Genomic DNA, 15,465 nt, shown 5'->3' on the forward strand with positions numbered 1-15,465 from the left:
AACTAATTAAACCTGTAAAATTAATTTTATAAACTTACCATGTCTTTGATCACAAAAATAAAAAACTGGCATAAAGCTACTCTAGCAACTAACTCTGCTCAATAGCAAAAATAGTGGCTATACCATTTAAGATGGAAATAACCGATAATCTTTCTAGGAAACTAGTATAGCTTGTTAATGTTGTCGCGACGTTGATAAGGGTACTATTTCTGTAAACATTTTTTGTATTTATGTACATAATATATTTATATACAATAACAATATTACGACACAGTCGCGGTGTCATCACTCAGGTGTTTCCCCGCATCCGTGCCAGCTAACCATCGCCANTTTCCCCGCAGCCGTGCCAGCTAACCATCGCCCTACTACATACGCGAACACAGGACTGATACGCATACGCATTATTATCATTTTTATTATTGACAAGAATCTTTCATGTATAGAATATTTTTTAATTAGATAATTGGAAATAATTAAGTTTTACTTCAAAATTCTGGGGTGGCAAAATACTGGGTCCAGAAATTCAGGGGTGGCAACTGCCCCCCCTTGCCACCCCCAAATGACGCCTATGGCCACTACAATTCCGCCTTGATAAATTTTTTACATAGATATAGATATTTCTGAATCTTGTTTTGGCCAGGCCAGAGGAAAATTTAAGAAATATTGGTGTGGATCTCTCAATAAAATATACTCTCTAAAAAATACTTATTCAACAGACGTAAAAAAAATCAATAAGTAAAAAAATTTAAATTGTATTTATAATAAAATACAGAGTGTTTAGAATCATTCACAAGTAAGACCAGTTGTAGACTTTGTGTAATTAAATCATATTATTTAAAGTCTTGAATCGTTTTTTGTAAGTAATTATATAGACTATATGACGTATAGTGTAAATCGTATACCATAGTACGTTTAACGCGGAAATCAACACTGGATTACTTGAAATATTATTGTATTACATAGGACGTAAGGTAAGGCCAATTTAATCTATGCTTTCTCTACCCCCCTATCTAATTTTTTTTATTTTTTCTTTTTATTTTTGGTTTATTACAGCATAGTGGTGACGTGCATTAGTTGAATTAAGTATAATGATATCTGACAGTGATTAAACTCACTATCAAAAAAAAAAACGCTTCGATGCAAATCTTTAGATTATTTCAAAAGCTACATGATCTGCTATTTCCATATCTCGATGAAGATAAAGTATGTCGAATGAAAAAGGAATATAAATATTATTTCTCATAAAAAATTGTGTTGATCCATACACCTTTCATTAAGTTATAGCATTATAAAGTTAAAAATGTAAAAAATAAAATAGAGATTTTTCACACAAAAATAACATTTGGTAGCCATTTTCACCGTAAAGACAAATAAAGTCCGAAATTTTTTTTTCCATAATAAAGTATATTACATTAGCTTTAATTTAAGATATATATAAAAGTGTCAGACTTTCCGGATCAATTTCAAAAGTTAAGTTGAAAAACTTTCTATATGCATTTTTCAGATTTGAACCCCCGTTTATAGGGAAATGGTCCGATTTAAAAAAAAAATATGTCGAATGAAAGATGTATATAAATACTACTTCTCATGAAAAAATTGTATTGATTCATACATTTTTCAAATAATTATAGCATAATAAAGTTAAAAATGTAAAATATAAATTCGATAATTTTCAAAAATTAGTGATTTTTAAATTTGTAATTTTTTTGGAGATTCCCCCCATTTAGGGGAACGAGCGAAAGTTTTTCGATTTTTGATAGTAATGTCTTCGGCTAGATACGATTTGTGATCTCTTGACGTATCGTTAAAAGAATTCAGTTCGGCGTGAGCTGAGAAAAATTGATAACAGACACAAAAAAAAAAACACGTCATAGTAAAACCAATACCTTCCAGCTTTGCATCGAAGCTAAAAAATTATACAGTATACGTGTATGTATAACACTAGTCATAATAAACGTATGCATGCGCAGCAGTTACAAACCGTTCCGTGACGCGAACGACAATTTTTTCCTCGTGCAAAACATTCAACCATATAAGTAGTCACTTCAAAAATATTAACCATTAATAAATATAGTTTAAAAAAACACGCTGTGATAAAAGCGTGGGTGCTTTGTGTCATATTTTTTGTATATTGAGCGCCCGACGCTTTTATCACAATAATACTAGTATTTTTCGTTCATTATTGTTTTAAGCTTATTTTAAAAATTATTTTTAACTTTTTAGTTTCATGTTATGATAGTAGTTACTATCAATATCGTGGTTGTAATGGGTAACGGGAAATCAGGGTTCGATTCCGGGGAGGGAGTCTAAGAAACGGCTACCACATCCAAGGAAAGCAGCAGGCGCGTAAATTACCCACTCCCGGAACATGGTGGTAGTGACGAAAAATGACGATACGGGAATCATCCTTTGTAATCGGAATGAATACACTCTATATCTCTTAATGAGAATAAAGCGTGTTAATATATATTTTTAATAGTTATTAGAATATACATGTAAAGCGACTTAAGTACGTAAACGTATCATTCACGAGGTATAGCCGTGTTTTGTGAGCGGGGGGAACGTTATACCTAAGGTATAAACGGCGGCAGCGGCGGTAGGAATATATAAATATATGTACGTAAGGCGCATTAGACGCGGGCGGTATTGGTCAGTCAAAATAAAAATGTGTTTATATATATATATATATGGTATATAATTGATGACAGGCACGCGTGTACGGGTACGAAAACCAAAAATTTAAAATTATACAGGATTAGTGTTGCCGGCGATTGGTGAGCGGGGTGGGGAGAATGCGTTACGACGTCTAGTCTAGACCAGAGTTTCTCAAAGTGTGGTCCGCGGACCCCCAAGGGTCCGCGAGCACATATCAGGTTTAGGTCTTTAAAACTGTAGGTCTTTAGATGGGGGTCCGTGATTCATTTGACTTTGAGAACCTCTGGTCTAGACGATGGAATACGCGAGAATAATAACGCGTGCCGCATGGAAAGTTACAAACACACATCACTCATCACACAACACACATACAAGTGAAACTAATATAAGCGAGTTATAAAAATTAACATTTCAAATACTCCCAATCAATTCTAATCTATATTTATATTTATTTCGTTTTTCTTTTTGGTTTATTACAAGTGGCGCTCAACTAGTAGCTTTGAAACCCCTGAGATAATATTTTTATCACGATTTTATTAATGGTGTATACTTTATTCTTATTTAATAAAAAAATTGTAACATTTGTACATTTAAACTTTTTATATTCCCGACATACTGAAATTTTAAAAACACGTCATAGAAAACTAATACCTTCTCAGCTTCGCATCAAAACTAAAAAAGAAATTGGTTATCACTTTTCCGTGATTCTAAGAATTAGAAGAATATTTTATGTAAATAAATAAAGATTAGGGAAAGAAATTTTATATTAGTTGACAGTTATTATTGTGATTTTATATCTTTTATACTCCCTAAATAAACCTTTTTCATGTGTACAATTTTAGGGTGGCTCAAAAAAAATCGATCTTCAAAATGTTTATGAGATACCTCATAAATATATTATATACATTAAAATAATCATTTTATGAAAATTTGAGATTAAAAAAAAAATTTTTACAGGTCGCTCAACGCNGTTCGTTGAACTTAACCATATTTTTGAGCTTTTTATGGACTTTACGCAATCAATTTTGGACTTACAATTTTTTTTTCTAATTATTATTATTCGGCATTAAAAAACGAACAATTTAGATGTACTAAGTAAGAAATTTGAACAAAAATTGAATAAATAATGACATTTTATGTTTTTTTGAGTATTTTTGGTCAATTTTCTTAAAACGCGTTGAGCGACCTGTAAAAATTTTTTTTTTAATCTCAAATTTTCATAAAATGTTTATTTTAATGTATATAATACATTTATGAGGTATCTCATAAACATTTCGAAGATCGATTTTTTTTGAGCCACCCTAGTGTACATATTCTAATTAGGCATCCAAGGGTGACCGAAAATAAGGAGTAGTATTAAAGTAAATTATATACAGAGTGATTTTTTTATCATAACCCACTCAATTACAGAGAAACAATAAATTAAATTTTTTTTTTTTGGTTTTCTTTAGTTACACATTATTCTTAAATTATTAACCATTTAAAACTTTTTATGTTTATCGATTATGCCTTAAAAGGGTGTCAACTTTGNCTGGAAAACTAAATAGTGCATGTATTTTAATCGAAAAAAATTTTTTTTTAAATGGGAACACATATTTTGAATATATCTTAAAATGTTTGGATTTTTAATTCAATAGTCAATGGCATTTGAATTTTTAATACAACTTTATTAGTTTATTAGATATAAACATTTAAAGTTTCAAATTTTTGAGTTAATATACATGTATAATACACAAGGGATTATAAATACAGATAGCTAATTAGATTTTTATGACATTGCAGTCACAGTCACGGATTTTTTATTATCAATTATGACTGTCATAGATATACTTTCTGTGTTGTCAGTTAGTGATTTATAAACTCACATACACCGATAGTTTTTGTATATAAACAAAGCCAAAATTTATGGATGGTCAATTTTAAAGTTTTAAAAATGTGTGAAAGTCAAATTAAACTTAGAAATAAGTATAAATTAATATGACAAAGATAAACACAAAGAATATAATGTTTTGACATAATTTCATTTTAAAGAAATAATACAAGACTGCACCTTATCAAAGGTTAAAATTCAGCAATACATAAAACTATACAAAGTATATTTTTTTAAAATTTACTATTTTAAGTGCATAAGATAGAACTTTATTTTATTTATAAAAAATAGAGTATCACATACATAAAACTTGAATCATTCTTAACAAATCATACATTTTTATTTAAAAAAAAAATAGAATATAAAATTTTAGATACATTAATAAGTCTTTAATACAAATTTTTCCTACAATTTTGAAAAAATAGGTTTTTTATCTTTTGAAGCAACAGCCATTGAAGCTTTAATAAAATCTTCACTCTGAAGTAAAGTTTGATTCCAATCAGCCTAAATAAAATAAAACAATCAATATAAATTTAATTACTTTAATCTTCGTTTTTTGTTAGTTATATTTTTAATGAGTAAACTTTTGAAGCCTACACAGTATATTAATATTAATTAACTTTATAATAAAATATATTTAAAATATTAAAAACTATGCCACGAGTATAATACATTTCGAACTTATTGTCACAATCAGGTTATACATTAATCATAAAAAGAGGGCACTCTTAATGGAAGTTTCTTTAACTTCTCTCAATTGACCAAGTAGACTTTTATTTTATCTTATATTTAGTTATTTGAACTTCCTCTAATAAAATGAATTTCCTATATCTTTGATGCTTTTAATTTTTATGTATACTTACAATATGATCTAATCCTTCTTGAACTGTATGATCTCTTGAATAAACAATGCTACGTTTAGTCATTTGAATACCAACTGGACTCTTACTTGCAATATCATTGGCAATATCATTTACACTTTTTAGCATACTGCAAAACATTTTTTCATTAAAATAGTATTTAAATAAATAATTAAATTTAACAGTTAATTAAAAAACATTAAAAAAAAAAAGTTTGTATTTGCTACATGCAATAGTCATATTAGTGGTGAGTTTATTGATAATTTTAGGATAAAATAGAAATAAAAAAAGAAATGTATGAACAAGTAGGTAGAGTAGTAACATTAAAATTAATCGGTGACACTAGTTACACATGATAGTCAATTTTATTAGAGAGGAGATTAAGTTATAAGGAATGATTTAGTTTATGTCTCAGATAGAACAGAGTAATGAAGTTTAGAGCTTTAAGAACAGTGGGATAGTTAATAACTATTAGTTATGTGGAGGGCATACAATAAGAATTTATAACTAGCAAAATGAAGAAATTAACGTAAGACAAACTTAGTCATAGGGTTAATGTAGACGAAAACTACATTCATTTGTTAGTATGTGGTTATGAGAAGGACATATATAGTTAAGCACAAAAGTTTCAAATAGTTTGAAGATATGAGGAAGCTTAATTATAAGACGATAATTTTTAACAATCATAGGATGACCAGTTATTAGAATGGAAAAAAATATGCAATATTTACTATAATGGAGAAAGTACCTTGATTTTAGGTAATTACTAAAAAAGGTAGTTCATGATCCAGTAATTAAGTTTTTTAATTTCTACAAATAACCACNTTTTATATATATTGTTTTAAGAGAGGAAGTGTTGTGTTGTATTATGTGGCAACACTGTTTTGTTTGTTATAACCTAACCAATTTGATTACACATTATGTCATATAATTAATATGTTATGTTTTATTGTAATATTAAAAAGTGTTAAGTGCAATAAAGAGATACATAACACCACCATGAATACCATCAGGTCTAAGAGACTTTATATTCTTGTGAGACTCGAGAACTCACATCATCATTAGATATATTTACATTAGAAGAAATATTAAATGGGTGTACACAATATATATATACAGTGGACCCCCGGTAATCCGACAAAAGTTTTGTCGAACTATCGAATTTGTCGGATTATAGAGTATTCCCAAAGACCTCCTATAGTCCGGAACTTTTAACAAAAGAGTACCTTGTAATCCGAAAAATCACAAATCCAAAGATAAGATTTGGTCTTGACAGGCCCTGGTGTGAAGTATAAATCATGCTTCATTATGTATGTCGACTTAAGTAAATTAAACAACACAATAGAAAGCTTATGTTTTATTATAAAATTCACGTCATTAATGCTAGAGAATTTACAAAAAACAATAACTTTACATTAAGGAATACAATTACAATGTAATTGTGTTTAAACAAATGTACATACTAAAATAGTAAAAAATTATGAATAAAAATCATGATATGAATTTATGAAGCATGAAAATATTTATCAATTTTTTTTCGTTTAACATTATTGAAACGCGAGACCAATGCTCTGTCCCTCAGTCTTCTTAAAAGTAAAAGTTCGTTGTAGGATACACCATTCTCCTCAGCCCATTGCAAATCCAGTTTAAAGGCGTTAGCTGCATCTTGTGCTATCACTTGTGGAGTAGTTGCAATTACGTCGTCGTCATCTTCCTGATTTATGGTTGTATTACTAGATATCTCTTTTATAATCTCATCGTCAGACATTTCATAAAAAATATTATCCTCCTTATCCATTCCATGGTACCAGATTTCCTAATCTTGCGATCTTATCTATGTTTCACAACACAGCAACTTTCTCTATTACTTCCGAAGTTACACTGATTTGTGGATCGTTGCTAGGACTGGTGACTATATCCGACCATAACTTTTTCCAAGACGATGTAATAGTTGACGAAGGTAATGCATTCCACGATTGACAAAGAGCAAAAACCAAGTCTTTCATATTGAATTCTTTTAAAGTTTTTTCTATTGGCTGATCTTTTGATACAGCTCTCAGAAGTAGATTTTTCTTATAATCTTGCTTGACAACCTGAATGGTATGCTGATCCATTGGTTGAATCAGTGCAGTGCAGTTTGGTGGAAGAAACATCGCAGTGATGCATTTATCCTCAGTTGTCACTTCTTCTTCAGATGGATGACTGGGAGCGTTATCAATAAGCAATAACGCTTTTTGAGGAAAATTATGATTTTTCAACCATTTATTAATTTCTGGTACATAGCATTCATCAAACCACTTCTTGAATAGGTCTTTTGTCATCCACACACTTTTATGACCATAATAATGTACACGCAAATGAATGTTTTTGAATGCACGTGGATTTTTCGATTTTCCAACGACCACCATTTTTAGCGCGTGTGTACCCGCAGCATTTGCACATGGTAGTATGGTTACACGCTCTTTACTTACTTTCGCCCAGGTACGGATTTTTCGTTATAGGAAACGAAAGTTTTGTTTTGTATCACACGCCAAAAAAGTCCTGATTCGTCTGCATTACATACACATGTGATGGGTTAAGATTTAAATCTTTCACCTTTTGCAAAAATCTTAATTAAATGGCTCTATGCAGGTAGCATCATTAGAAAGTTTCTCTCCTGTTATAATCATTAAATGTATGACATGACGACTTTTGAAACGTTCTAACCATCTCTTGCTAGCCACAAAATCATCTTTTTTTATAATTTCCTTATAAAAAAAACTTAGCTTTCATGGCCAACATGGGTCCCAAAATCNATTTCCTTATAAAAAAACTTAGCTTTCATGGCCAACATGGGTCCCGAAATTGGTGCATGCCTATTTCTTTCCTAAAGAAACCACATGTACAAAGTTTCTTCCACTTCTGGATATTCAGCTTTCTTGAGTGTCTGTCTCTTGTCTGGCCCACAGTCAGTAGTTGGTACGAATTTTTTAATCTTCTTATTTTTTTTTTTAATATCATAAATTGTAGATCGGCCTACGCTGTATTCACTTGTTAAACTACTAAAAGATTCATTACGATTTAAACGATCTAAAATATCACATTTTTCATTAATTGTCAGTGTATTGTGCTTTCGCTTCTAGGCTTGTGACGACATAATTTACTAGGTACGTATACGTAATATATAATGAATAAACAGTAAACAAAGAATCTATACTTTGAGTACAATAGTGATGGCACAATTGTAATCTGTTCAATCATGCATTATCTACACTAACGAAGATTGTAAAAAAAATACCCAATAATAATAGACATGTCGGATTATAAGGGGCGCCGGATTAACCAGGGGCCGGATTACCGGGGGTCCACTGTACTAGTTATTAATATTTTATTATATTATATTGTAATAAAATAAAAAATTTATTAAAGAATATTTTATACTAATATTTTTGTATAATACCTTTCTTTTGCATCAAAAATTTCATTTACAAAACCAATTGATTTCGCTTCTGGAGCACCAAATTTACGAGCAGTGAATGCTAATTCATTAAACAAGCTCATACTCCTGACAATTTTAGGCATTCTTTGAAGTGTACCGACATCAGCAGCCATTCCTANCAATTTTAGGCATTCTTTGAAGTGTACCGACATCAGCAGCCATTCCTATGCAATACCAGTATAATATAAAAATAATTTTCTCATATAAAGATATCTGATTAATTGATTTGAACTCTAGCAGAGAAAAAATGTTTTTTTGTTATAGTATTTTGTGCTATACACAGAAAACAGTTATGTGGTTTACGATAATGACTCATTTAACATATTAAAGTATAACATACATACCATGAGTTCTAGTTAAAGACAACAAAATAGTATATAGTGAGTGATTCACTTATTATAATATTTATTTAATAAATAATGATCTAATTTAAAAAAATGACTAGTTGATAATAACTTTTGGACCAGTATTTTAGAAGTTGACATATTTATATCTATGTGAAAGTAAGAGTATGGCTGGGAAATGTTTAATTTTAAAAATGACAGCATCCACTCTTAACCACCAATCATTACTTTAAATTGTTAATAACTTTTGAAATACTAGTTCAAAAGTTGCTTTTATAGAAGATTGTATTCATTAAATAACAATTAGTACTCTAAAAAAATAAGGTGAATTAATAAATAATAAATACATTCCAACAAGGTTCTTTAGAGTTCATATCAATAATAATAATAATAATAAAAAAAAAATACCAACCAATTTCTGTTTCTTTGAGTTGAAACCAAGCATCATTTGTACAATATCGCATATCTGTAGCACATATTAAGTCCACACCTCCACCAATACAACCACCATGTACAGCAGCAATTACAGGTTTCACACACTAAAAACAAAACTATAGTGATGGATGAAATTACTAGAGAAATACAAGGAGAGGTGCCGTGGTGCATGTTGTTCACTGACAATATAGTGTTAATAGGAGAAATTAATCAAAGGCTAAAGTATGGATATCAGCTCTTGAAGGAAAGGGTTTAAGAATAAGTAGAAGTAAAACAGACTATATATAGTACGAGTTTGACAAAGGAGAACACGAAATATGTGAAATGAGGAGATCAGTGACAATAGGCGAAGACGTGATTGGAGAGGTGGAAAGTTTTAAGTATATAGGGTCAGTTGTGCAAAAGAGCGGTGGTATTGACGAGGATGTAAGACATAGGATTAAGTGCGGGTGGTAGAAGTGGAGAGAAGCGTCTGGCGTCTTATACGATAAAAGAATTCCAATTAGGCTGAAAGGTAAATTCTACAAGACTGTAATAAGGTCAGCTATGATGTATGGTTCAGAGCGTTGGGTGGTTGATAAGAAAGTAGAGCAGAGAATGAGTGTAGCAGAGATGAGAATGCTTAGTTGGATGAGTGGAGTAACTGGAGAAGATAGAATAAAGAACGAGCATATAGGAGGAATATAGGTGTAGTGTCAATCGTAGATAAGATGAGAGAAAATAGACTTAGATGGTTTGGTCATGTTATGAGATGAGAGGAATTGGAAGCTATAAGAACAGTTATAGAAATGAATGTTGAAGGAAAAAGAGCTGGAGGAAGACCAAAAAAGAGATGGAGGGATGTAATTGAATGCGATATGAGGATGGCTGATGTGAGCGTAGATGATGTGTGTGATCGTGTCAAGTGGAAATTTAGGATAAGGGTGGCCAACCCCAAGTAGTTGTTATTAAGGCGAGGAGGAGGAAGAAGAAGATTTAGAAATACTCTCATTTCATATTTTAGAGTGAAGTGAGATAATTGTAAATGCATTTTTTTAGATAATAGTGCAAATATTTCTTCGAACATACATTTTATATAAAGAAACACTTACAAGATCCAGAACTTATCAATTTAAAATAAAATCTGCTAAATATTCTAAGAAAAAAAAGTAGTTTTCAATTAACTCAATCATTTACATTTATTCTACTTTACTCTATACAACCTAAAGATAAAAAAAATTATTTAATATATTAATGAAATTTATTTCATAAAAAAGTAAGAAATTTATTTATTTTAAAGTTAATAAAAAAGTACAATATTTATCCGACAAATTGGAGTTGAAGCAGTTTTTAGATCATATTGATTGATATCATTAATTAAAATCACTATCATAAAACCCTTTAATGTATTTTTGAAACAAATTTAAAAAAATGTCATTTATCAAAAATTATATAATTTTTCCTTAAAAGACTTTTAAACATATATTAGATAAAAAAAATTTTAGTTTAAAATAATTGCATAAAATCATAATGTGAGTATTTCGTTACAATATACAACTATAAAATTGGCAATTTTTAACAAAAATTGCATGATTATCGGCTTTAATGTTCAATTACTCTTAGAATTCAAGATTTCAGATAGTTATATGTTTTTTATCTTAATATATATATTAGCATTTATTTAATGTAGGTATAATGACAAGTATTTTTCAATATTATTAAAAAAGAAAAACATGTTTATATAATTTTTAAGTTTCCACAGAACTTTGATTAATGATTGGATTTAAAAAAACAGTATGAATTTAGAATGACATATAAGAAGTATTATCAATAAAATATTTTTAATATTCTGACGAATTTTCAAGAAGATATTGCAATATAAAATGAAATTTAAAAATAACAAAATATACAGTTATATAACTGTAATTTTTTGAGTCCTTTTTTTTTATTATCCAAGGATTTTACAAAATTATGGAGCTAATAGCTTTAACTGGATATGTTTTGTGGTCTTTTTGTGTATTGCTAAATAAAATTGTATCAGACATACACGGAAAAAAAAGCACAATATAGTTAAACTAAAACGCATTAAAATTAAAAAGTCAAATGTTTCAATTTGCCCCTATGGTAGGGTAAAATAGGACAGTACATATTATTATACTAGTATAGATTATTTTAGTGGATACATAATTTTAAATTTCAAAAAAATTATTACCCTTATATATATATATGAAAAAACAAATTAATTTCAATAATTTATTTGTATACAATCCTGTTGGATATATTATAACAATGGTTATATTATTTTATTATAATTTATAAACTATAATTAATAAAATTGTTTATTATTATTCAGTTTGCTGTGTATTGAGAAAATGATCTAACCCATTTTCCTCTATTTCCTTTAGCTGCATACTACCCTATCTGCCTAAACAAAAGTGTATCTGCATGTAAATCACAAATGCTTGATGGATCTGTGACAAGGTTTTAAAATATAACACTTGAAAGTGTGGGTTTTATACTTGTCATATTTTTCACATGATTTACAATATACTTTCAAAGATCAGCCATTATTTCTCAGTGAAATCATTAAAACTTACAAGTTTGAACTATATAATGTTGTAAATAATATTATTTTGTAATAGCCATAAATTGATAGCAAAAAAAACAATTTTTATATATGTGTATACTTACTTTTTCTAAAGCAGTAATACAATTTTGGTAATTCATAATGAATTTCCTTACAACTTGTGATTTTCTAGCAATGTCTTCATGATTCATAACTTCTTGCCCAAGATTCATGATATCATATAAATCAATACCTATAATATGATTATTCCTCATTAATTATTCTGAGAATCTTTGTCATTTATTCTTAATAAGTAGAAACAATATTAATTTTATAATTAATAATATAATACCTGGTTTATAGAAAAGGTAGAAATAAATATAAATAATTATAGGTCCACATAGTGGGATATCCCAAAACCAATTTTTTTTAATATGTATACATTTAAAAAGAAACAAACATTTTTAAAAGTATAAAATTACTTTGACAATAATCATATATGTATAGAAATTAACACATTTTAACCCAACCAACTTATTATGAAAACTAGGTAATTAGCCATATTTAAACCTTTGCAAGTGCAAAATGTTGTATAAATATTCAAATTAAAGTTCACTTCAACAAAAAAATATATAATTTAAAGTTTCAGAATTTTACTTTTTTATAATAAAAATCAAATAAATACCTGAAGTAAAAAATTTTCCATTTCCAGATAAAATTATTACACGGCAATCTGGATTATCATTAAGCTCATTAAAACATTTTCCAATTTCACTGTAAAAAATAAATGTTTACAGTTAAGAAACATAAATAATCTAGTAAAATAATATAGTACTTCAATATACTAAAATTACAAAATAATTATTTTGTAAAATATTCAATAAAAAATGTTTTGCAAATCAATGATATAATTTTTACAATGATCAACCATAAATTTTATCGCTAACTAAATCTATAGCTCATACAGGAATTTTGTTTGATGGTCCAGATAACTATGAGTAGTAGAGAGATTTACCCTTCCAATACTCTCTCTGTTGTAATTTATGTCTATAGAGTCTGGACCCATGGACTTAATATAAAGTTATAATAACAAAATGTATTTCAGTATATATGTATGTATCTCAGAGAAATTTAATTTATAGTTTATTTCTGAACCGAATTACTATAACTATGGTAATGAACTTTTGTGTTTAAATTTATTATTTAATATATAAATTAGAAATATGTACTTACATCCACATGGGCGTGTTCATAGCATTAGATTTCTCAGGCCTATTTAATTGTACACTGTAAATAAAGTCATTCGTGTTTTCAATTTTTAAAGTATGATAGTTAGATGTAGTAAACTTTGACATATCTATATAATTAGAATAAAATATATTAATTTATGCAGATGTAAAAGAATATTAGCAATTGAACTTTTAAAAGAATAATAAAAAAAAAAATTTAAGTGTTGTAATACCTTCCTAAATTTCCATTTGATACGATCTCCCACATCAGCCGTCCTCATATCGCATTCAATTACATCCCTCCATCTCTTTTTTGGTCTTTCTCCAGCTCTTTTTCCTTCAACATTCATTTCTATAACTGTTCTTACAGCTTCCGATTGCTCTCACCTAATAACATAACTAGTCTATAGATATCGATGTCTCATTTCTTATTCTTTTATCTATTACCTTGTATTTAATTTCATACTATGACTCATAAGCTTTATGCTTCTATTATTTCCGCACTCCTGTATGTCTCCTTTACCTTTAAATATTGCACCGCAATACTATTCCTGCATTCATTTGGGATTTTCCCATTAAATAAGATTTTATTTAAAAGAACTTTCAACCACCTAATATTTTCCATACTTCTACAGGCACTTCATCTGGTCCTACTGCTTTATTCTTTTAAAGAAGGTACAACATATTCTCTATTATATTAATGTACCTTTTTGGGACTCCTCTTCTCATTAATGCCCATTTAGTACCTCTATCATACGCTTTTCCAAATCTATAAATGCCATACACAGTTTTTTCTTCTTTTCCTATACCTATTACCTTTCTATTAGTTTTCTTACTAATGTAATAGTAATGTACTAATGTACAAAAGTACTAATATACTTAGTTGAAATATAAATTCAAAAAAGCATAATTTCTAGTGGAGTAATTACACTCTGCTTATTAAAATAGTTGATATTATTTATTGTACATATCAATTCTTTCATCACCTCCAACAAAAACAATCTTAACTAACATATTTATAATTTTAGTAACTACTTGAAATTTTAAGCATGTATTATATTCATATATTGTTTTTTATATTAATAATTTAAATTTTACGTTTAAAGGTTTTAAACTTGACAATTAATTTTTTATGGTAACATTATTTGTTGTACTTAAAAAAAAAAATTTTTCCTGGGAAGAGGCAGAAATTTCACTTGATTGTTTTTTCTAATAATTTTTCATGTGAAAGATGAAGTAACTTAAGATACAGACTGTTTCGCCAGATATGTAATTTTAGAAATTTATAGTTAGTAAACACCTAAAATTATTTACTTAAGAATTACCTAATTATACAATTTCTAACCACAATAATAACAAAATCATACTTTCGTTTTGATGGAATTTCGAAATAAGTATACTCAAAATATACAATAATCATATTTTTCATATAAAATGAAAAATATGTAGTGAGAGATAATGATTTTATTAATATATTAATAAACATATTGAGACACCAGTAATTTTAGTAGTTGAGAAAAATGATTATCTTACAGTAAATGTATGTAGACAATCACCTTAGTATAAATAGAAAATTAATGTATAAATCAATTGATCTAATAAACAATGTTTATGAGATCTATGTATAAATCTTACTTCGGATATATAAAACTTTTCTGAACAAATTAGGCCTCATGAAAATCATAATATAGTAATTAATATATTTCTACTTAAATAATATACACCAAAGATAAATAAAAATTTATTGATTATTATAATATTAATTGATTATAATTTTTGATAAGTTTCAACTATTTAACTAATTTTTTTTTATTAAATTGATAAGCGAATAACCTTTATCAATGTTTGTTTATTTTTTGACAGTAATTAAATTAGGTAAATTCCATGAATTTCCCTCTCTATCTTAGTTTGATCTATGATCATAATGGCGAACCCTGAGAAAGTGTATGGTGCGTACGCGCCCTTTTTGAACTATTTTAGCTTCGATGCGAAGCTGAGAAGGTATTAATTTTACTATGATGTGTTTTTTTTTTATTTTTTTTTTTTTTT

At 28.2% G+C, this 15,465-nt stretch overlaps 1 protein-coding gene across 3 annotated transcripts; it reads right to left on the reverse strand.

Moving 5' to 3' along the window:
* Positions 1-4,657: 4,657 nt before the first annotated feature.
* Positions 4,658-15,218, reverse strand: LOC126897844 (delta(3,5)-Delta(2,4)-dienoyl-CoA isomerase, mitochondrial). Of its 3 annotated transcripts, XM_050671759.1 has the most exons (9): positions 13,864-14,277; positions 13,650-13,803; positions 13,421-13,544; positions 12,873-12,961; positions 12,313-12,440; positions 9,620-9,746; positions 8,825-8,978; positions 5,389-5,515; positions 4,658-5,029 (listed from the first exon to the last, which is right to left on the reverse strand). In XM_050671759.1, the coding sequence occupies exons 3-9, from the start codon at positions 13,540-13,542 to the stop codon at positions 4,931-4,933; spliced, it is 846 nt and encodes a 281-aa protein (XP_050527716.1). In that variant the 5' UTR covers positions 13,543-13,544; positions 13,650-13,803; positions 13,864-14,277; the 3' UTR covers positions 4,658-4,930. The 3 variants fall into 3 exon arrangements, with proteins under 3 accessions (XP_050527716.1, XP_050527715.1, XP_050527717.1); XM_050671758.1 differs by lacking the exons at positions 13,650-13,803; positions 13,864-14,277 and adding an exon at positions 15,052-15,218; XM_050671760.1 differs by lacking the exon at positions 13,864-14,277 and having other exon boundaries at positions 13,650-13,806.
* Positions 15,219-15,465: the final 247 nt, after the last annotated feature.

The sequence above is a fragment of the Daktulosphaira vitifoliae genome, unplaced genomic scaffold (assembly GCF_025091365.1).
Source record: "Daktulosphaira vitifoliae isolate Bord-2020 unplaced genomic scaffold, ASM2509136v1 Scaffold_2, whole genome shotgun sequence".
NCBI lineage: Eukaryota > Metazoa > Arthropoda > Insecta > Hemiptera > Phylloxeridae > Daktulosphaira > Daktulosphaira vitifoliae.

Excerpts from the sequence above, each read along its gene's own strand:
- LOC126897844 (XM_050671758.1), bottom strand. The coding sequence starts at position 15,100 with ATGATTTTCATGAGGCCTAATTTGTTCAGAAAAGTTTTATATATCCGA. Across the intron at positions 12,962-13,420 it reads ATGAACACGCCCATGTGGAT|TGAAATTGGAAAATGTTTTA; the intron begins GTAAGTACATAT and ends TATTTTTTACAG. Across the intron at positions 9,747-12,312 it reads GTATTACTGCTTTAGAAAAA|TGTGTGAAACCTGTAATTGC; the intron begins GTAAGTATACAC and ends TTTTGTTTTTAG.